This window comes from Rhamphochromis sp. 'chilingali' (genome assembly GCF_963969265.1).
Source record: "Rhamphochromis sp. 'chilingali' genome assembly, chromosome: 3".
In the NCBI taxonomy this organism is placed as follows: Eukaryota; Metazoa; Chordata; class Actinopteri; order Cichliformes; family Cichlidae; genus Rhamphochromis; species Rhamphochromis sp. 'chilingali'.
This window is the reverse complement of record NC_137931.1, coordinates 44125489-44149087: the sequence shown is the minus strand read 5'-3', so window position 1 is coordinate 44149087 and position 23599 is coordinate 44125489. Positions and strand designations below refer to the sequence as shown.

General features: G+C 41.3%; 2 protein-coding genes across 3 annotated transcripts in view; one reads left to right on the top strand and one right to left on the bottom strand.

Annotated features, from left to right (window-relative positions):
- The first annotated feature begins 69 nt into the window (after nt 1-69).
- On the top strand, nt 70-10278 carry olfml2ba (olfactomedin-like 2Ba). Of its 2 annotated transcripts, none has more exons than XM_080877744.1 (9): nt 70-651; nt 771-1034; nt 1304-1411; nt 2227-2385; nt 3130-3291; nt 4383-4611; nt 4880-5878; nt 6199-6375; nt 6466-10278. In XM_080877744.1, exons 1-9 carry the CDS (start codon nt 484-486, stop codon nt 7080-7082), a joined length of 2883 nt encoding a protein of 960 aa, XP_080733870.1. In that variant the 5' UTR covers nt 70-483; the 3' UTR covers nt 7083-10278. The 2 variants fall into 2 exon arrangements, with proteins under 2 accessions (XP_080733870.1, XP_080733871.1); XM_080877745.1 differs by having other exon boundaries at nt 518-651; nt 842-1034.
- atf6 (activating transcription factor 6) overlaps nt 10170-23599 on the bottom strand; it is a 28901-nt gene continuing 15471 nt past the window's right edge. Inside the window, exons 10-16 of the mRNA XM_080877746.1 lie at nt 22771-22920; nt 21180-21275; nt 20990-21092; nt 20159-20229; nt 19273-19384; nt 16074-16158; nt 10170-10883 (exon numbers count right to left, since the gene is read on the bottom strand). Coding sequence (XP_080733872.1) covers nt 10687-10883; nt 16074-16158; nt 19273-19384; nt 20159-20229; nt 20990-21092; nt 21180-21275; nt 22771-22920 — 814 coding nt within the window. The 3' untranslated portion in view covers nt 10170-10686. The remainder of the gene's footprint in view (nt 10884-16073; nt 16159-19272; nt 19385-20158; nt 20230-20989; nt 21093-21179; nt 21276-22770; nt 22921-23599) is intronic.

Sequence of the window (23599 nt, the reverse complement as noted above, 5' to 3'; positions counted from 1 at the left end):
CTGTGAAAAGGCTTGGTGGCATTTTGAAAAGCAGCATAAAGTTTGCATATGAAGTCAAACTACACCTTCTTTAATCTGGAACTGCAAATTAAATTGAACCTGAAATAAAATCCGAGTTTGGGGGTTGCATTTTAATCATGACTAACACTAACAAGCTGCACATCATGTCTCTGAAGTCTTTTGAAGCAGTTCAACTCCTCCTCGCCAGTTTGATCAGGCCCGCCTCCTGTCAGCGTAGCTCCAGCACCAGATGCCGGCTGCTCTCCCACAGGGTGCACTCTTTCTTCAGTCTCATCAGTCTGCGTTCATTGTGACTCTGAAAAAGATGACCCATAGAACCTAATCCGGATATTTGATGTCATTTTTTCACGCACTCTCTGATTTTTAAAATCAGAGGTAGGCTATGACTTTTTCGTGCACCTGAATTTATTGGTGACGGGCTATTTGTTATTTCTTTTATCTGCGCACTGTGAGCCTCACATAATGTACAAGTTAGGCTTTGTCATCGTGATAAGCTGCGCGTTTTTTCCATGGGGATCTGGAGCGCCAAAGCCCCTGGCTGAAAATCCCAGGTCCCAACTTGAGAGCAGTGCAGAGCAAAATGACAGACTGCAAGAGGAGATAGAAGGCCGACAGAACATTCTCTCCAAGGTAGGATAAATAGCTCATTTAATGTGTTTCCTTATATCCTGCATTTTACACTTTGTGCGCAAAAATTGAAAAGTTCCCGATTGCTGGTGGAAAATACATCCGTCCTCTTCTCTTTATAGCTGCTGGGTGATTATGACAAAGTGAAAGCCCTGTCGGAAGGCTCTGACTGTCGGTGTAAATGTGTTGTCAGACCCCTGAGCAGGAGCGCCTGTCGACGGATAGAAGAAGGGAGCGCCTCTGCGCAGGACTTCTACACCGTGGAGACCATCACTTCTGGACCGGAGTGCAAGTGCGCCTGCATCGCCCCACCATCAGCGGTCAACCCCTGCGAGGGAGAGTACAGGCTAAAAAAGCTTAGGGAAGCTGGGAACGAAAATGTCAAGGTGAAGTTTCCTCCTGACCATTTATCATGCCAGAGCCTCCCCGCAGGTGTTCATGCTCCAGCGACATCTGACTGTTGATTTGTAGATGGACCTGGACCCCTGGTGGCATGGATGTCTGATATTTATCAATTTCCGAAAAGGATAATCAATATTTTACCACAACCAGAGTTTGAATGGACTGGGGATGTACCTACTTCATGCATTCTATGTTATGAATTCTTTAACTTTGACGGAATTCACTTGATCATTTTTTGTTGTTGTTGTTTTAGCTGTCCACCATACTTGAGCTGCTGGAGGGATCCTTCTATGGCATGGATCTACTGAAGCTGCACTCCGTTACCAACAAGCTCATTGATCGCGTGGATCACATCGAAAAGGTAGCGCAACAGAAAACACAACAGGTGTGCGTGTAGTGGTGGCTTCTGGAGGTCCTGTTAAAGACTCCCTTAGGTGCTGTTTTCAGATTTACAAGAAGCTTGACCAGGAAGCAGTGCTCAGAGTTTCTGTTACATGTGGAACTTTATCTGCCAGAGCTTTTCTTTGGATCTTTGGATCCTTTTTCTTAGTCAGTAAATTACCAGAGATTTTTATACAGTACGTGTTTGTTGGGCTTTAGTCTATAAACTTACACAAGAGCAAAACTGTAATTACAGCACGAACATATAGAAGTTCCAAATTACCTAAAAGCAGCACATTTAATACATTACCTGAATGTTTATGCTCTTCTCACATGGACTTCGAGTGAAGCAGTTGGGAGTTTGTTGAACTCACTGAACTCCATATACTGAAATGAGCCAATAGCAACATAAACCATCAAGTTTTTCCCCTCGAACAGGTGCAGCAAAATGAACCAGAGGGTTGCGTGCTTATGCAGACGAGAGTACAACTCTCATAACTGAAAACACCTGTCAGAGCGTGCTGTCAGTCTGTTCGCCAAATAATAAAGATAGGAGCCTGCACCTACCAAAGTTGAACCACAGAGTTGAAACGAGGTCTACAACTGGCTACAAGATGTTTTTTTATGTGTGTCATTGTTTTTGCTGCTTTAAAACTTTGATTGGTTTCCTGATTTAATTCATATTAATATATTAACAAAATACTTTTTCTTCCTCTGCTAGTGTTATGATTGCTGATCGTTAACAAAAATATAACACTTATGTTAGTAGCTTGATGTATCCATGTTTGCATTTAGGCGGTGTCTCTGAATCCACCTTTGGATGAGGTGAAGCCCAGGGAAGGTCCTACTAGTCAAACAGGTTTAACTGAAAGCCCGACTCCGCTTCCCCATCAGCCTCAGGATGGAAAGATAGTTGGAGAGGTTAGCAGAGCTGCAGCATATCAAGACCCAGAGGTAAGTGTAACATCTTAACATGGATATATCACAGCCTTAACCTATTGAGACACTGTAATAACATAGTAACTACATAACTACTGAGTTCCACAGATAAGTATTTGCCTGTCTTTAGCACCATAGCAAACTCTGTCTTTGCTTGGTAACAATTGGTGCAAAATGTGAATATTATTGAAGGGAAAACAAAATACTGTAACTAACTATTCCCTATTCAGTTCACAAACCAAGAAAGTTTGTAGTTTTTGTCATTAAATTAGACAACAAATTTTGCCTACATAAAGTACATTTATCTCTAACTAACACTTTTTACTCCACTTAAGCATTTTATACGATGTGCTTCATTCACACAAGCGTTTTTTTCTGTCTAATATTCACACTTTAATGAACCCATCGAAGAGAAACTTGGGGTACAGTATCTTGCTCAAGACTACTTTGGCATGCAGACTGGAGCAGCCAGGGATCAAACCACCAACCTTTTAATTAGATGACCTGCTCTACCTCCAGAAATACAGCCCCAAACAGCTTACTCGCCTGATGGCTTATACTCAGGCACATCTAATGTTATATTCATAGCAATTATTTTCATTTATAGCAAATGAATAGGTCACTTGTAGAGAGATGTGTGTAAATGTTAGAAAATAGAGAAAAGTGAATGAGGCAAAGTGTATAAAGTGTTTTGAATACTCGAGAGTAAAGCGCTCTATAAGAACCAGTCTGTTTACCTTTCACCATGTTTGCATGCAGTTGGTGTCTCTGAATCCATCTGTGGATGAGGTGAAGTTTTGGGAAAGTACTTCTGTTCAAGGAAGTGTGACTGAAAGCCCACCTACTCCTCTTCCAAATCAGCATAAGGATGGGAAGACAGTTGGTGAGGTCAGCAGGGCAGCAGCCAATCAAGACCCAGAGGTAAGTGTGACAATACTGATATCACAGGCTTAATCTATGGAGACGCTGTAATAACATAGTAGCAACTAAACAATTACCGGGTTCTACAGGTAATTATTTCCCTGTATTTAGTGAAATAACTGTTTTCTTATTAACTATTTAAATACAGCTACAATAAAATTATTTTCAACTGCAAATGTTTGTTACTAAAAATGAGAATACCTACATGGTTCAGTAAGTATTGCATCAAGTACTGCATGATTGCAGTACATCAAGCCATCATGGGTAATATACTGAGATAACATTGTATCAGGAGTCACTTTTAATTTGCACCACTGATATTTCATATTGAATGCAAGGCTTTGGCTGAAGGAAACACGTATCAAAGAAGTGATCACAGTCAGATGTTTCTGTTTAGCCTGCTAACATTCCTCCAAAGCAAAAGGAACAATTACGTGTTCTTTCCACAAAGTCCTTCATAAAAATCATTGTCTCCATGATTAAGGCCCAGAAACGTGTAAAAGAAAGTTATTGATGTAATTGAAAGGATTGGCAGGACGATAGCAGACCTCAGACCACAGAGCATACTGCTGGGCCCTGGTCCCTGACAGCTTGAGTATAAACTTGAGAGCCCATCCAGGAGGATTGCATGGTCTTGGACTTTAAACACAGTTGATTCACTAGAAAATTTACAGGAAACATCCAACAAGGTTATTAAAGTGACAGTAAAACAAGGCAAATGTTTTAGATTAGGTTTTTGATTAAAACTTTCCTCTGCACTGTGGGATCATTTGGGATCATTGTAGCTTGTTGGAGTTTCAGCTCTTCTATGCTATTCTCCTCACTAGATCTGAACACAGTTTCTTTGCCACACACCGACTCATTATTTACACAACTCCAAATTCTCTTTTGCTGGTAGTAAAAAATAAAAAACATAACGTACTTTTTGAATAACATGTTATGATTCAAGATTTCACAAATGTCTTTCTTACACCAATCCAAATTCTTGACAGCTGTTTGTACAGTTTATAGCCAAAGGGTCGTAATTGATCTCTTCTTAATACAGAGTGAACGATTTCCTCAGAAGTTGTGTGTACCTTGTTGTCTAACAGGAAAAGCTTGACAGGAAGGTCATTGCGGAAAATCAACCCTTCTTACACACAGACGGCTCTGGTCAGATCACTGAGGTCAGACCTCAGGTGACCCTCAAAAGTAGCGCTAATAAGGAGGCTTCTCAGGTGTCAAAGGCTGGATCATCTGGAATGATTATCAGAGGAATGACTTTTTATAAATCTGAGCCTGATCCGATGGTGGCAGATGATGGGGAGCCTGGAGAGAACTGTGAGTGCAATCTGTCTGTTACCTTAAGCGGCATTAAAGCAACGAGAGAAGTGTTTATTAGTGTTTAAAGTGTTTAAAGAGAGAAGTGTTTATTCTGGATGTATAATTATATTCATTTGTACAGTTCAGGATGTGTCGTAGCAGTGAGAGATGGTCACAGAAGCTTTGCTGGCTCTCAGCTAACAAACAGCAGAACTCTGATTGTATTTCAACTCTGCTTCTAACATTTTCTTGTGGTACTCAAATCTTTTTCCTCTCTTTCTTTTAGTTTTTGAGTATCATGGTTTGAGCGGTGACGGCCCAGATAACCTCTTTATCGAAGAGAATCTGCTTCAACCCAGATCTCCTCGGCCCTGGACCAGAGAAGGACTGAGATTGTTTCGAACAAAAACAACAGGTCCTTTGCACGCACCTAAGAAGACCAGCCAATCAAAAAACACAAAAGAAACTGAGCCCTTAAAAACTCATCAAAGGTTTATCAGTGCCATGGGAACCACATCAGTGGATGTGTCTTCAGTTGCACCGAGTGACACATCCACAGTGAGAAGCATCAGCCTTGGACCGCCTATTGCAGAAAACAAACAAAGGACCACAAACTTCGTGCCTCAGACCACTCAAACAGTCACTGCTGGAATCACCAACAGACCAGTCCCTTCGCTGACTGAAGCAGCAAACATTTCTTTAAGTATTAGTCAGCAGAAAAAGAACAAAACCTCAGTCCAAGCCTCTGAAAATACAACGATGGAGGAAAATGCGCAAGCATTCACAACAACAAATACACCCACCAGTGTGAAGGAACCCTCTGGTCTGGAGCTAAAAGACCAATTGCAAACCATAGCTGGCAGTACTTCAGCTAATCCAGGCTCTGTTGAACTAAATCCAACAACAAAGCCTTTAACTACCAGCCTGGAGTCTACTATGACCCTCACAACCCACGCTGACCCGACCACAGCACCAGTACATCCCACAACAGCTGCCACAACTGCTACCTCCACACAGGCTGCTACTACAAAACAACCAGAAGAAACAACATCCACCAACTTCTCAGGCTCAGATTTGCCACAGACACCAACAGCTTTGCTTCCTGCAGCATTAACTACCTCGTCTTCAACCACCACCACCACAACTACCACCACTACCACCACTACCACTACCAAACAGGCTGCTCAGGTCAAACAGAGATACAAAATCAGCTGGGAAGAGGAAGGACACATGGAACTAGACGAACCGATGCAGAGGCATGAGGAATCCAGGCCAAAGAAACCCGGTAAATAATAAAGAACGTTGTGCCATCTGTGTCCACCTGCAGCCAGAGCCAGAGTATAGCCAGAAATTATTGTCAGCATATGTCACTTCAAATGTACGGACTTACCTCACATTTTCATTTAGAGAAACAGAAACTGATATTTGTTTGTGAATGACCGAACTTTACAAGACAGGGCTCTCTTCTCTGTGTTACCCCTCCCCTTTCCGTGATTCAAGCTGGTTAAAACAAAAGCCTTTAATTGTTTTCAGACCCTTTGACGTAGGTCTGGATGATGTTAAAGTGCCTTTAAAACTTCCCTCAGAGCTCTGTCTTCTTTACAGAGGAGTGCAAGGACACTTTGGCAACAATCTCCGAGCCAGTCACTCACAACACCTATGGCAGAAACGAGGGAGCATGGATGAAGGATCCAAAATCTGATAATGGCAAAATTTATGTGACAAACTTCTATTACGGAAACAACCTTCTGGAATTCCGCAACCTGGAAGTTTTCAAGCAAGGTAAGAATGTGTGCTTTTTGGAGTTAGAACTAGCTTTAATTTTACATTTTTTTGATGTCATAAATCTCATCGTCTACGTATCTTTTCAAGGCCGTTTCAGTAACTCCTACAAGCTTCCTTACAACTGGATTGGCACAGGCCATGTGGTCTATGGCGGGGCCTTCTATTACAATCGCGCCTTCTCCCGTGACATCATCAAGTTTGACCTACGACAGCGTTACGTGGCTGCCTGGACCATGCTGCACGATGCCCTGTATGAAGACTCATCGTCGCCTTGGGATTGGCGTAGCCACTCGGACATCGACTTTGCTGTGGACGAGAGCGGCCTGTGGATCATCTACCCGGCACTGGATGATGAGGGCTTCTTACAGGAAGTGGTTGTCCTAAGTCGACTGGACCCCTCAGACCTCAGCATGCAAAGGGAGACCACTTGGAGAACGGGGCTCAAGCGAAACCACTTCGGGAACTGCTTCGTTGTGTGTGGCGTCCTGTATGCTGTTGACAGCTATAACCAAAGAGACGCCAACCTGGAATATGCCTTCGACACACACACAAACACTCAAATGATTCCCAGAATGCCCTTCATCAACAACTACACCTACACCACACAGATTGACTACAATCCTAAGGAGGGTGTTTTGTACGCATGGGACAATGGACACCAAGTCACATACAACATAAAGTTTGCCTATGTTGATGCTCAGTAAGGATCTGTTTTAAGTGTAATTGTTAATACTATGGTTTATGGATTGTAGATCAGTCCACATGGCTTCATGTATGGAGAGAAGCGAGGGGCCAAATGTATAAAATTCAATATATTGTGTTCAAAATTGTTCTTATTAAGATTTTTTTTGTATTTCTACTTAAAATAAATTAATAAGAATTACTCCTCAGTCGAGGTTGCGCTCTATACTCTCATCAGCCACTTTACTAGGTATACACTGCTGCTTTAATTCTTCATGGCACAGACTCAAGAAGATGCTGGAAACATTCCTCAGATTTTGGTCCATATTGACACGGTAGCAACATAGTTGCTGAACATTTATTAGCTATACCTGCATGATGGCATTCAACCACATCTCAAAGGCACTCTATTGGATTGCGATCTGGTGGTTGTTGATGCCATTTCAAGTTAACGAGTGAGCAGTGAAGTAACAGTGAACTCATTGTCATGTTTAAGAAACTACTTTGAGTTCATCTGAACTTGGCGACAGGAAGCAGCCACCAAAGGATGGGTACACTGCGTCATAAAGAGATGGATATGGTGAGTAATAATACTCAGGGGCACATAATTGGAAGAGAGCTGTGGAAGAGAGCCTTTTGGCTCCTTCATGTTGTTTACACCACATTTTGACCCAATCATCTGAAAGTTCCAGCAGAAATGGAGGCTCAGACTAAGAAATGTTCTTTTCAATCTTATCTATAGTGAAATGTCGATTAGTCTGTGGAGACTGTAGCCTCAATTTCTTGGTCCTTGCTGACAGCACCCAGCATGGTCTTCTGTTGTTGTAGTCCATCTGCTTCAAACTACAACATGTGCAATCAGACATGCTCTTCTGCATAGCTCGGTTTTAATGAGTGTTTGTTTGAGTTACTGATGCCGTCCAACAGCTCATACAGTTCTCTGATCTCTGGTATCGCTAAGGCATTTAGAACTGCTGCAAACAGGATATTTCCTCTTTTTTTGGAGCATTCTCTATAAAGCCTACATATGCCTATGTGGGAAAACCCCAGTAGTTCAGCAAAAATATACAGACCAGCCAACCTGGCAACAACAACCACGCCAAGTTCTGCAAAGTCTCCTAAATCACCTTTCCCCATTGTAATGTTCAGTTTCACCAGTTGGATAGGGTCGTTTCCCCAATGCCTAAATGCACTCAGTTGCTGCAGTTTGATCGGCTGCATTAATAAGCAGCTGAACAGGTGTACCTAACAAAGTGGCCGGTGAATGAACATCGGGATGCTATAAAAGAGTAGCTGAATAATGTCGAAATGTTTCTGATCGACAGCTCTGTTCAAAGAAACAGAATTCATACACGGTTTTGTATCCTTTTTGAACTTTCAGCCTTATACGCCACACATCCTTCCTCACATGAAAGCGCTTACTCCCTCCATATCAGACTGCTTTGAGGAGACTGCAATAAAGTTTTGAGATGCTAACAGAAAATGTCTTCATTGTCTGGCTAAACACGGATAACACCTAATTGGCTCTAATCATAGCTTGCAAGTATTAATTAAAGTCAAATGCTGTGAGGATAGAAGGAAACCAGGCAGGAAAGGACTAAAAAGAAAAGAACATAAATACAGACATAAAATGAATGACTGTTCAAACCTGTAATTTAAACCACTGTTACTGGTTGTAAAGTTATTGTGGGCGAAAATACCCTGGAACAGCTTTTCTACCTGAGGAAAAAAAATCAAACGTATTCTGTTTAGGGTTTCCCCTAACAGCTCAACAGGTACGAACACACGGCTACAGAAAATCCAGTGTTTATTTTGGTTTCTGCACATACAAAAAAATAAAAATAAAACAAGTTTTTTTATTGTACTTTTTCTTTGCCCCCATATACAGCAGAGATGCAGCGAAAACACTGTGGTGACCCAAATGTACTTCTGTAAGCAGAAAGGAATTTACAGACAAAGAGAAGGCCTTTGTTTGCAAAGAAAGAAAGAAAAGAAGCACAGCACAATCCTGCAACGACAAGAAACGCACAGCGATACAGAGACGACTTCGCTTTATCGCCATATTTATTATATGTGATTTATTATATAAGATCTGTCTCTATTCATAGCTTGACAAAAAACAAATAAGAAATTAAAAGCCAGAACAGTACATCCAATGTTCTGCATTAATAGTGCAAATTTTACCCTCAAATTAGCAAAACAGATCATAGACCATCATAATTCTGCACAAAAATGCAACTGTTCTCAAACGCAGTAAATAAAAGCAGGAGCTGTGTGGACGGAGAAGTACTCACAGTTTGTTTTTTGAAACCAGAGGTTAAACATCAGGCCTTTAGTGTAACTATTAAGTGTTTATGCAACTGAAAAAGGCATTTTTTGCCATTATATCAATTAGGATTTATCGTCTCATAAGTTCGAGTTAGTAAGTTGAAATTTTGATACAGAAAACTGAAACTTGTTGAATGTTTTTTTTAATTCAGTGGCAAAAACGAGCTTTTATAAGATATGATGAAGCTTTTTTTTATGCTCCGGGATAATAGAAACTAGTTTTTATGCATAAATAGATTTTCTATCTGCCATTTTTTATTTCATATATAAAAAAAACATGTTTTTTGGAGTCAACAGGAATAACAAAAAAAGCTATTTTTAAAAAAAATCACCAAAATAAAAATGAAAGAAAATAAAACTTGACTACTGAATTTTTCAAAGGAAAAAAAATGAGGGAATTGGATTAAACCACAGATGTGTGCTGTTACATAATAACAGCAATAAATATGTACAATATCCAAACCTGTCCATGAATATAGAAACACAGCGAAGACCCGAAAAAATTAACTAGTGAAAATCTTCATCAACAGCAATAGAAACCAGCAGATAACAGAACAATTAGCCAGATAGGGTTCAAAGATCACTTAACTTCCTGAGTTTGTGCCTCTGTTGCTGCAGATAACTCATCTGTCATGTCTGATACATCACTGATCAGATTTGCTTTATTCAGAGACAGAAAGAAATGATTATAGCACTCCATTTTATAGCAATCAGATACAAACAAACAGGTCATTTTAAATAAAAATGCATTTTTATAATGTATTTAATGTTTTTTAAGCACACACACACACACACACACACACACACACACACACACACACACACACACACACACACACACACACACACACACACACACACACACACACACACACACACACACACACACAGCTTTGGAGCTTGTGCAGAAAAAAAGAGCCGACTGAAAGTAAGCTGTAAGGGGTAAAAGTATTTGTGTTATGATGGGGTAACTCAAGGTTCAATGCTCTGCCCCCTGCCGCTAAACAATTACCCTTACATAAAGCATCTGGGGTTACACGGGTAAGTCAATGTTGCCACACAAGGAGCTAGTCTGCTGCTGCTTGGACCCTATTACAGTCCAGCTCCAGAAATCAGCCAGAAAGGGGCTGAACGGTGAGGACAAATTGAGCTTCCTCTGTAACCTCCAATGACTAGTTTTCTGCAGAGCACATTCATACAAATAAAAATGAGAAAAATTATTAACTGAGGTGTTATCTTGTGCTTCCGTTTATGAGTTTTAATGAGGAGGTGTAAAGAACGCAGGAGTCGCTGATGATCTTACGCAGACCCCATTAGCACGCCGACAGGAGGCGCAACCTTGTTCTCTGCTGGGGAGTTCTGGTAAAACGTGTCAGAGCGGTTCACCCGGAGCAGAGGCGGGATGGTGGAAGATCTGATGTGGAGGATCCTGGTGTCTGTTACTACACAGTCAATCTGCATCATCACCTCAAAGTCTTTGTCCCTTATAATGCTGTCTGTAAGGCAAGAAAGGGAGAAGAAGGTTGTGAAATAAATCTGCAAATAAAGTTAGCGTACCTTCATTTTGGTGTTTGCTCGAGTGGAGCGAGTGGAAGTGTACCGAGTATTGTTTGAGACAGTTGACATTAGGTAGGGGGGATAACTGCAGGGAGTTTGGGTGGAGGCTGGGCTACACAGATGGAGTCCAGAGGTGAGTCACACGCTGGATTTCTCCATCGTGGAGATAAACAAAACATCTCTAAACAAGAGCAGGACATGCGAACTGGAAAGAAGAAAAGTCTGGCGAGAGTGTGGGAGAAAGAAAGAGTGATTGCAGATGATGAGTCAGGATGCTTCTTGCTGGGCTGAGAGACGAAGAGAAAGTTTGGCAAAGCTGAAAAGTCAGAAAGTTTTTGCCGCTGATGAGTCAGGCTGTTGTGTTAGAAGAAACCCGGGGAAAGCAGATGGTGTACAGTGCAGACAACGTTAAATACTGTATGTTTCACAGAGTCATCTGAAAGCTTGACCTACAAACAAGCAATCTGCTTTTATTTTGGAAAATTTAAACTTGGAAAAAGATACTGGACTTCACACAAGTGGTTCATGGTTTGTGGTATCCAGCAAGATATCTACACTCAGCCTGGGGCGGAAAAAACACCCTTTAAAGTGGACATTCTTATAAACTTTTTCTGGGGAGAAATGGGAATTAAAACATGTTGAAGGATCGCTTATATATTCACACTAACAAATAACTTGCGGCTTCTTTTGTGTGGGGGTTGAGATAAAATTCCCCATATGCATCACACCCAATCCAAACAGCCTGCAAAGATCTTTTAAAAAGCTTTGGTCATTTTTCCAGATACCTGTGTAAGCCATCAGCTTCCTAATCGTTCATCAGGACATACATTTGGAGGCAGTGGGAGTTCATCTGATTGTACAGAGGCTATAAAATAGCTCCTTCTCAAGACGGAAGATTCCACTGATGCTCATAACATTAGACAGCTAGTACCGGTAACTCTGACTTCATCTGCTGATAAACCTCCGATTTTGCACCTGCACTGAAACCAGAGCTTTTCCAATAGCTTCAGTGTTTCAGCAGACATCTCTGGAAGTCATTCTCTGCATCTGGATTTGTCGCTTTATGACCCTCTCAATTTAGGTCTGAAGGAGACTGGAAAAATGAATCATGTATATTGCGGCTGGATCGGTTCAAGGTCCCGTGCCTCTGAGAGGCTGGACTTATCACAGTGAGTTTACACATTTTTCGCCTTTTACGTTCAAAAGCAATAAAATCCACCCATGGCAAGGAACGCGGCTTTTGCTGCTACACTTGGACTTATGTGACCACTTGCTTGCAGAGTTCAGCTGCTGTTAGCAGACATTAGATGAATAAATACTGTTTTTGTTCAGCCAAGCGGTTACTTGAGCTAAATGCTAAAAACAGCCTGCTAACATGCTGTGTTTACCATTTTAGTTCTATTTGCCAAATAGTGCTCCTGTAAATACAAATACTCACTATTTCAGTCGCACTTTGTTATTCCTTAATGAAATCAATACTTTTTAAGTGTACAGCAATGACCCTGTCATTTCTGGGCTACTGCCTAAACCATTATCCAAACTCAGGACTTACATGTAATACTCGACTCTGTTTACATCAGTCTTTCACCAGAATGCCAAACTGTGTAACGTCTTTTTAACTAACAGCTTGTGAGGCCTGAACAGTGAAAGAGGAAACACACAAACACACAACTTTCAAATAGCAAGTCTTTGAAGAGGCTGCCAGATCTGCCATCCTGCTCTGCGTGGTCTCATTTCCTCCTTATACTGGTACCATCTGGATCTGTTTCAGAAACCTTCAGCGTCACAGCGAGCTGGTCTACGCTGATAAAGGCCCGATGTCTGGCAGCGGTGCATCTGAGGAAACCTGAGAGTGCATCTCAGGAGGACGTTGGCTGCCAGATTGGAACAAACTCTAAGGATATGTTCATGAAGGAAGGCCTTTTATTTTGTTTACATCAAAAGGAAGCATTATTCATCAGTAAGTATGGTCCCAAACTAAATAATGTGATTTGGGACAATGAAAATAAATGGAGGGTCACATTCACACAAACCATCAGTCCAGTTTTAATGAACTTTTCCAGTATGTTCGGCTTTAACTTACTAAACTACAAGCTATCATTCTACAGTAGAATGTAAGAGCCAATTAGAAGCAAAAAAAGTAATGCTCACCATTAGAAATAAAGAATAATACGCTTAGATTTGACTTAGTAACTGCCAGTTGTGAGGGGGAAAAACTGTCTGGTGAGAAGTTGCTAGCAGTAGCTGCAAAATCAATTGCTAAAGCCCCGATCACGGAGGCCTGCAGTCTGTGAGCCCTTGGCCATTGTTGATCACTAGGGAAACGTTTATATTCTGCAACTGGTTTGTGAGTGGTTGCTGGTAGTGCTGTGGTGGTGCTGCAGCGAAATCCTCCTATTTAACCCGCTAGCAGGTTGCTGCGGTCATTTCCATAGAAAATGCCATTTCTGCCAACCGTCCTGGATACAGAGTCTGTCTGCATTCAAAGTAAAAAAGCTGCACCTTTCAAAATGTGTTGGCTGCTGTGGGACAGCAAAACTTTTATTTTGAAGGGAAATGTTCTCCATTTCCTAATATTTCAAGTTTTCAAGTTGGGGAATCCACATTTTTCCCTAGCAACCAGAGGTTTCCAGGGGGATCACTGACTGGTCTCTATGACTGAAGCCTTACTGAATTCAACCAACAAGTGGTTAAGATTCATCTGAACCGCAGCGCTCAATGATGGACCAAACAAGTCATTTCTAAAGGCACATAATCACTATAGTCACTGGAGTCTTATTTTTCTGGAGTGGCTTGAGTTAAACATTTGGTTTGGTGAGAGTGAACTCCATTTCTGAGCCCTGCTGTTTAGATTAGGGAAGTAGGAAAATCTGACCCTCAAGTCAATCAGCAGTATAGAGCTGTACATTGAACCCCCAGTGAAAGGCAGCCTGTTGGCTACAGTGCGCATGTATAATCTCACAGAAGTAAAAATAGACTGCAGTGCGTCTCATACGTCCATCCACCTGTAAGTGATGTCAACCCTGAAAAATTCCCCCCTTTCAAACACGTCGCTTTCAATTGATTGAGCTACTTTCAAACTCAGAGGATTACTGAATAAACACACCCCACAGCCCTTATAAGGAGCCACTGCTGTGGCTGATACATTTTTAGAGAAAACCAAATATGTCTAGATTAAATAACTCTATGACGTGTGGACGTTAGATCAAAAACTCCATCTTTAATGTTCAGTTATTGACCAAGACAGACTAAATGATCACTCCAGATTAGCCAAGCCTCTCCATCTCCTCCAGATGAAAACTATTTAGTGACTAGAGAAGGAAGGCATTCTTAAAGCAGAGCAGCAACAGGGAGCTGGAAAGAATTATCTTCCAGTACAGTATTACTCTCCAGTAAGAGGACAGTGTTTCTCCTTCTCTAAGGGTCTCACCCAACTAAATATGCATACATTTGCACTTAATCACTTCAAAGGTCCAAACAAGGACAGCATAAATCTAAAATGCTACTTGAAGGCTGCTATCTGTGCAGCACATGGGGCTCCATATCTAAAAGGAAAGAGGGCCGTGTGGAGATTGTGCTTCAGGAGAATTACTGCAACCTTTGCTTTGTCAGCCTTCCCTGTCTTGGTTTTGCATTAGTCCTAACTTTTCAGTCACAAGGCAGGAGCAGTTGTGTTATTTCTGAACATAAAACGGGTGTTAGCCCTCTCCCTAGGAACTACCACATCATCGAGCCAACTTATTACACGCAAAGACACGAACAGACAGGCATTAACCCGCTGTTTTGAATTTGTAACTCAATTCAAGCGTCCATGACAGATCATGCAAATTTGAGACCTTTGTTGAGCAATCGAGAATCTTTCCAGACCTGACGTTTCTTTATAAATGCCACCTTTGTTTGGCCATTTCAACAATTAGCTCACAAGCACATCTTGGATTTCACTATTTACTGCTTATTTCAATGGTTTCATTTGACTGGCCTGGACCTTAACATTCCTCCCTGACAAGACCAACCGAGAACAATGTTTACCTTCATCTATCTTCACCTAACACCCATCTCACAGAAAAAAAAATCTAAATGGCCTCGTCTCTCCTGCTGAGTGAGCGGCTCACATTTCACCCACTCACTCCTCCCAGGGTTAGCTGCTGAAACATTAACCAAATTGGATGCTTCTCCACTCACAAGTATGAAGTTAACAGGAAAACAAAAAGGTTCTCAAATAAAAATGACAGTTCAACTGTTAACAACAGTGTGGTGTCTTCCTATTTGCTTACATCAGACATAAACACAGCCCCTCTTGAGCGTGTTCTCTCTCAGCTCACTTCTACACGTGCTTTGTGAAAATCAGGCCACCTGTTACTGAAGCATCTAATGACCTGACTTTGATAGAACGCACTGATAATCCTGCAGATCTGACAGCCGTGAAGCAAAGTCTCGATAACGTCATGGATGTCAAAAACACGCATACACCAATTGTCAATCATTTGAGAATATGCACAAGTGCAAGTCTACGCTTTCTGCTGATCCAGTGTTTGTTTTTGAAGGCAGGTGGTGAGAATAAATGAGCGACTACATGAGCTGGAAAGCAGCCCCCAGAACGCAACCAAGCGCGCTCTGATTGCCACCCACTCTGTCCACAGCTGTGGACCGCAAGAGCGTTTTCAAGAGTAAATTGAGTCAGATGAGCTGTGTCTCTGCTCTCCCATCTGAAGCGGACATGAAATTTGCTTTAAGTTATTTGATTATGAAATGACAAGTTATTATGTGACTCAGTAACAATGAATGAATTGACCAGTGTACTCTGAGCAAAGTGCTTAGACTTTCAAGTAGGTTTAATAGTCAACTGATGCACTCCAGGCAAGAAACCAATGTTCTTCACTTATTTCTTTGCTTAACTGCTGCCTGTTGTTTAATTTGCTTCTAAACTAAACCCTTGAAAACACAACCACAGAAGTAAAACACAAAACTCTTGTTCTAATAGAATTTCTAACCCTTTTTTTCTGTAAATGTCTGAGGCCACAAGTAATGCATTCTTGTGGGCAAACGTGATTGAGAATGTGAACCTGGGCTGCCTTTTATCTGCCACATCGCGCTGCACTTCCAAACTGTGTCTGTGCTGCACTTCTTACCATTTATGTTCATGGCTGGCAACACGACAGACATCTTGGGTGGACTTCCTTTATTGTGGCTGGTGGCAGGAAGTAGGAGATGATCCTGAGAACAAAGAAGAGAAGGTTGGAAATTGGAGAACGCAACAAACTCAAAGCAAACAAAACATCCGACTTGTATGTGTTTAATGATAAAGAGGCCTTTCACAATGAGTTTAGAGCCTTTTCTTAAAGAATACACACGATCAGCTTCAGCAGCTTAACGAGGCTTCTGTCATCACGGGCAAGATAATAGGTGGAAGAAGCTGGGAGACGTTACAAGTTGCTTGTATTATTTATCAGAGCATGAAGCCGTTTGTTCCAAGCTGAAACTTTTAAAGCTATTAGAACCACTGCTGTGTAAAACTAATCTATATCCAGTGCACATTTTAACAGATGAGTAAAACTAGCAAAGCAAATTAATTAATTAATATTAATAATAATGATAACAAAAACAAAGAAAATGAGGAGATTAAGACAAAACAGAGTCTAAGAATGAAACAGGATGACAAAAGATGGTTCTTATTCTTTTCCCAGTTTGTGAGGCAAAAACATATTTGTGAACCCATAGAGGCTGAGAAAACCTAAACAGCTGCATCGACGCCTGCTGAAGACAATATCATGTGACCGGTGTAACGTTAACAACAGTGAACCTGAGCAGGTAACTGTGAGGTTCTGGTGTGAGTGACATGAAGAATTAAGGTTGCTAAGGTGACGGTAGACAGGAATATGGGTCCAGGAGATGGATTACAGAAAATAAACAGGATAGGGCAATGACAGTTTCTATTTCATAACAGTGAATACGAGAATGTGCTTCGTAGTTTCTGTAACGTTTCATCAAAATGGTGCAAAAATTCATAAAGAATTTTGTTTCGGTTAAGTGTATGTTGTGATCTGTGCTCATGGGAACTAAATGTAAGCTGAAAAGGTGAAATTATGTGTTAAAATGACGGCGTGTCTGTGATTGGAGAGTGGAAGGAAAAACAGAAAACACCAGCCACATTACTGCTCCTCATCAGGGGCTTGACAAGTCCACATGACAGCTGATGCTGCCATAGCGATGGCTGAAAGCTGGCAGTGTTTCCATCACGTCGCCCCAATGCACACTTACATAAAGCCACAGGCGCCACAACAGCATCAGAAGTGACACAGGGCCACACAATGACGGCAGAGTAAGACACACCTGGACGATTCTTTCTTTAGCTCGCTGAGAGTTGTGTTTTCCATCGTCTTACCTCATTTACTACCTAAATTAAGACACAGATGGTAACGCATCTGCACGGCCTTAAGCTGCCTTGACCGAAACGTGACCTGTACATACTGTACAGAGTGACTTCAACTGCTGGAAGGTGCAAGAACAGACCATAATGAAAAAATACTTTTGTCTCAAGGGACAAAACTCAAAAATTTTGTGACTGGCTTTAAAATATAAACAATTTAATCCAGAACTTTGGCAGTCTTGTAATAACATCATACCAACTGGAACAAAAAAAAGAAAAAGCATTCCTGCTTTGTCAGACACACACACCCCGAAACCCAGGAAACCAAATACAGGCAAATAAACAGAGAGAGAAAAGCTAACGAGGTCTGTGAGAATTAAAAGAAGGTCACAGTGAATGACTGGCCTGTAACTAAAACACTTTACATGAAGTGTCTATTTATCATTTCGTCCTTATGTTTTTGTCATATTCATTAAAAAAAGTATTTTTGAATGCTATCTCCAGTTGAATAAAATCAAGATAAGATCAGATAACACACAGAAAGAAGAGGAACGGGCTAAAATGTGGAAAATGCAAGTGTAAGAGAAACACCTGAATAAAGTGCAATTCACCTTTAAAGAGTTCAAAATCCAAGAAACAAATTCCTAAATCTAACAAATCCACTGAAGCGCTTCATTATTGTTATTTTCTGTCTTTTTAATGCCTTTTTTTTTGTAAGGAATGACTGGTTAATCAAACTAAAAAGCTGCCCTAAATTTACGTTTGAACTATTCAATTGTTTGTAAAATATCCACAAAGTTTCCTTTTGCCAAAAAACTTTTGTGAATGAAAGTTAAAAAGAGAGAGAGAGGGAGAGAGATTATTACCTGTAATGTTAATGGTTTCTGACACGAAGTTGGAGAAAGCAGACCACCCTCCTCCCCCTGCATCACAAAGCTGCTACAAACTAAAGGCTGGCTACTTGACCTGCAAAGACCTTCACCTCGGGTACACCATTGTTCCCTTTGTCCTTGTCGTCACTATGCCAACCTAAAGCCGAACCTTTGTGTCTCGATCTTTGGATACATATGTCAAAATTCTCACCGCCCTGACTAACCCTGAGCTTACCTTCACCGAGATTATCCAGCAGTCTAGAGCAGGAACATTCTTAGCCTTTCCAGTTAGACTCAGTCCAGCTTAATTATCACCAACCACAGAAAAAAGAAAAAAATGAAAAGAGAGAACAAAAAGGTGTTTTCCAGCTTCAAAAGAGTTTTTGATAGCAAATTTAATAATATCTCAGCGCTATCACTTTGGAAGCCGCTGTGCGTTTTTGTTGTTCAGTGAGATGGCAAAGAATAAAACTCCTGTAAAACTCAAAGCAAAAAGTTTACCGTGAACCAAACTAATTTCCCTTTTTCCTGGTTAGAACGAAGGGATGAAAGGCAGATATGAATATCATCAAGATAAGACTACAAGCCACATTTAACCATACATTTATATAGTGCTTTGTTCTATAAACTTGCAGGCCAATTTAAAACAAATAAAACCAAACAAGCACGCTTTCCAGAAAACTGGAATGGCCGATGGAAGCCCGTACCGGCACCGGCAAACTCCACACAGAATGGTTTGAGCAGAGCTTCTTGCTGTGAGGTAACAGTAATAACCAGTACCCCCCTGGCACTTAGTCTCAAATGCGCAACAATTAATAAAGATCAAGATAACTGACAGTAATATTTGAGTATAAACAAATATTGCAAATTCAAAACTGGCCTTTGGTTCAAAAGAAACCTCTCTGCTGAAGAAGAGAGACATTGCACTAAATTTGAATCCCTTGCTTAATTTTGGTTTAATCACAAATCTGACCAGATTCAAACAGAATGAAATCGGTTTAGTGTTGATGTGTAAAAACTTCCAGCTGCATTTTGCTTCATGTGCCTAATTCCCCCATTCACCTCAGCTAGAAACAAGTCCAAACTTACCCTACGGAAAGACACGACATAGAAGGTGTCGCCGCGGCGGTTCAGCTCATCAAAGAAGTCGGTGTACGTGTGACGAGGGGCGTAGTACACCTGCAGCTCACTGCCAGGACTCCTGTGGAAGAAACGCAGATAATTATGAAAACACTCGTCAGAGGAATATGGTAGCAATGAAACCTACAAACATTCAAGCATGCATACTTGTAATTAACTGCAGATAGTAAATGTAGGATAATCTGTAATATATCCATATTTCAACTATATGATTTATATCACAGCGTCCTATTTGATTTCTGCTTGTTCAAACACCAACTCAAACAGCAACTACTAAAACATCCCAGTGGTCTGTGCCTCAGTATAACAGACTTGCCCAGTAATTTGCTGCTGGAGCACAAAGTAAAGCCTAAAAACTGCTACTTCGCTATCTCACTGCAGCATTGAGTACTTCCTCCTATTTTTGGTGTTATGTTTTTTTCATCTGGCCTTAAAGAGGTTAACTTCTGAAAGTGATTTTCTTTCATTTTCCTATGAACTCAGATATTTTGTAGCCAGATTTAAAAGCGCCAAAAAGCCATTGACACCATCTGTGTGATCTAAACTGTGCAGCAGAAAAGTTTCTCGTTCATCGCCAAACTTCTAAAGCGGTGTGCAAGGGTCATCCTTTAAAAATCACTGCATCATAAATCGAATATTATAAAACTGTAAAATATAAAAAAAGGGGACAAATGCCAAAAACGCTCCAGTTTCTATTTAAAGCAACGCTTTGGTCAAATTCTACTAAAACACCAAAACATGGCAGGTTATTATGTCTACAGGTGCATCAACTAATCAACCTTCATTAAAACAAAACACAAACACCTGAAATTTTCTGTAGCCGGCCTTTACTTACTTTTCCGCAGTAGTTTCTGTGTATTGAACCGTCACAATCTGGCTGCCTTCGTCCTCCTTATTTCCTGTTTTCTGTCAGGGAAAAACCAGACAATTAGCTATAATCTGTGCAACCACATCAATGCCCATGAAAGAGAACAGTAAAAATAAACAGTATTGCCTACATAAAAGCAGACTATCCTTTCAAAACTCCTAGAGATCCACACACACACACACACACGTGTCAAGGTTTTCTCCTGATAAATGACATCTCGTTCAGAAATTTTACAGCTGTCATGAAGAAATAAAGACTCAGGTGGTGATCCACAGGCACATGTTACATCAGAGTGAGCAGATTTACTGTTCAACTCCAAAGGCCGAAAGGGTAAAACAGCTGAATACAGACAGGCAATAAACACCTCCACCTTTTCTGTTAATACAGATAAGAACAATGTGTGTATATATGAAGTGGGCAGATGGTTGGCTTTAGTAGACTGGACCTGCTGTGACAGATTTTGAAAAAAAAAAAAGAAAAAATATGGAAAAAAGGAGCAGGGGGCACTAATCCCATAGCTCCCCTCTAAGTGTTATGTTTACTTTCTCAGGGCTGCCGGATTAAATTCAGCCCAATAAAGAGAAACGAGAGGCAGAAAAAGGGGTAGGTGTGACTGGAGGTGAAACAGTGGTGAAAGACAGGCTCTGGGTTGCCAAGAGACTTTTAAAGTGGAATGGCTTGAAATCCAAATGAGGTTTAGTTTGCAATATGTATTGCCAGCAGCAAATATCACGTAAATTTGTGCACGGACCATTACGTGTGTTTTACTGTTTTGCAAAACACGCTGCTGTGACTTACCAGAATCGTCCTGGTGGGTTTGTGGTTGCTGTTATTCTCTCGTCTCGATTTGGTCTGCTGAACTTCGTGACGGTGGACCCAACCCCTCAACTCATGGGCCAGCCTGCCAAATTAACACAGTGCGTCTTTGCATTTTAGCATGAGGGGAAACATATGGACAGTAAGCTGTATATGAAATAAAGTTACTTACTCAATGCACTTGGTCCTGTTGACAGAAGGCTGGCAGGGCGGAGACGGTCTGACAAAGATGGGATCCTTTACCACCATCAGGGCTTTATCTTCAGATCTAAAACAGAATAAAAAGCACAGAGATGTGAAATAACCAAAGAGCCAAATCTTTGCACAGCCACTAAGATACTCAAAAATCTACGTCAACCTGCTACAAATATTGTGAATAAAGAGCAAGAACTAATACGGCTGCATGCAGTTCACTGCAGGCAAAGTACCCATGGTGGAATAAGTAACAGGGAACAAAGTGGCACCAAATTGGAATTCATCTTGGCTTTAATGTGGTGATAATTACACTAGGAACTAATAAAAAATATTTTTTGGTTCTTTTTGCTCAACATGTGCAGAGGTGGCAGTGATCCAATCGCTGAATGCATGCATGAAGACATATACTTGCATCAAAGGGGCGAGTGCAGCGACGCATGCTGCTGTAAATCCTGCGCACAATTATCATAAACATGCTACAGAGTTGAGCACTGCCACCCAAATGGTCACATATAGTCTGACTCTGAGCACAGACAGATGAAAACAATCAAACGTTACCACATTTAAGTTCAAATGATTAGCACCACGCAGCACCTCCTGACTTTACTCTGCAGATTTTACTCCCTGACTCTGGTTGGAGAGTTACAGAGAGTGAATGTAACTCTCGAGGTGCCGATGTAGACTACCCAAAGAAAGTGCCCACCTGTGCGGGGCTTTGTTAAGAAAAATGTAAGTCAGCGACGTAATCCCTCCCCTGGGCCTCACCAACGTGAGCCAATTTGTTGACTATGCCTCATTTTCCCGTCTCTTAATGTCCTGGAAATGGTTCCATGAGACAACATGTCAGACCAAAGAGGCCTGATAGTAAGTTTAAAAGAGGGGCCCATTTTAACCTTCAAGCACATGAGCAGCTTCCTGTTCAGTGGGACCCTAAGATTAGATCGCATATCTCCCCAATCATTCTTCTCACTGCTGGGTTTGGTGCTGTCACCCCTTTTGCAAAGGCTAATGTGTTCCTTCCTGCCTGCGCTGTGTTTAATGCTGCTGAGAAACTTGATACTACACAAGAACAGTCTGCATTAACATGTGACAAAGCCTAGGCAGAGATCTAACACACAACGCAGGATGCCTTGGAGACGTTAGATGTTTGACCACCTTGCAAAACATAATTTTCATGACATGGGGAGTCAGGTATGGTACCAAACAGGAATGTTATTCATGCAATTTACAAATGTAACTGCAGGATCTGGAGTGCATTTAGAAAAAACAAAGAATATATACATAAGCACATAGAAAAATAAACTATTAACAATATACAGCTTTCTGTCAAACAAGAACTGACCCCAATTTCTCACCTTGCAGTTCAAAGCGCAACTACTAGACTACAGCAAGGACGCTGGAGGCATTCAAACGGCTGTTTGGACAAGGTAGGTGATCAGCTGCCACTTGTGTTTACATGGGCCTTAATGAGCTTCACCGGTTCAGACTGAGCACAGGTGCATCCTGGTCTAGTTACATACTGGATAAACATGCTGTTGTGAAGGCAGTTAGGGGGTTTAGCTCATTACCTGTCGCCCATCTCAGACGGCCTGCTGCCAAGAGCGTCAGGACCGATCAGGCGTTCAATTTCTGCCTCTGGTGAGAAACCCAACAGGTGTCTGCCACTGTGCTGCGTGGAAGCAACTTCGAGCGAAGAGCCCGGGCCACCCTGAAACAGACTGATGACAAAGAAAAAAGTCAGTTAAGAAAAACAAAAAACCCGCAGGTGAGGTAAAATCAGGACACTTGAGTTAGAAAAGAAATGTAAAAAAAAGAACTTGGTGCTGGACTGAAATGCACGTGACCCACATCCTGTGCACAGGAGGGATTTTTGTTTTTAGCCACGAGCAGAATCTGAACTCTGATCTCGACTGCACAACCCAAAGGGCGCATGCACACAAGCAAAAATACACACAGTTACTTTGAGTGGTATTACTACGCTGTGTGGCATTTTCATTTCAAAGGGATCTAACCTCAAAGCGGGCATTTTTTACATTCCAGAGGAGAGCCCAAACACAAAAAGCCCCAGATGTGAGCACAGGTAGAGGCTCACACACACTTCAGATACTGTGAATGCAACCGCAAAAGCAAACTCATTCGCATGTTTCCATGTTTAACCTCTAGATAAAAAGGAAAGAAAAAAGTGGATTTTAGTAAAGAGAAGTTTCAGATCCAGAAAAGATATGCTTGGATCCTCGTGGAGAATGAAATTCCCAGTAGGAAATAAACATTTTTATAAAATGAGAACAGAAAATTTTTCAATACACTTGGAGGTGAACTGCGCTCTTGAGTTACACAACCCCTCCATCTGCTAGCTGAGAGGAATCAAGTCCCCCCCCTTTGGTGTAGTTTTATATA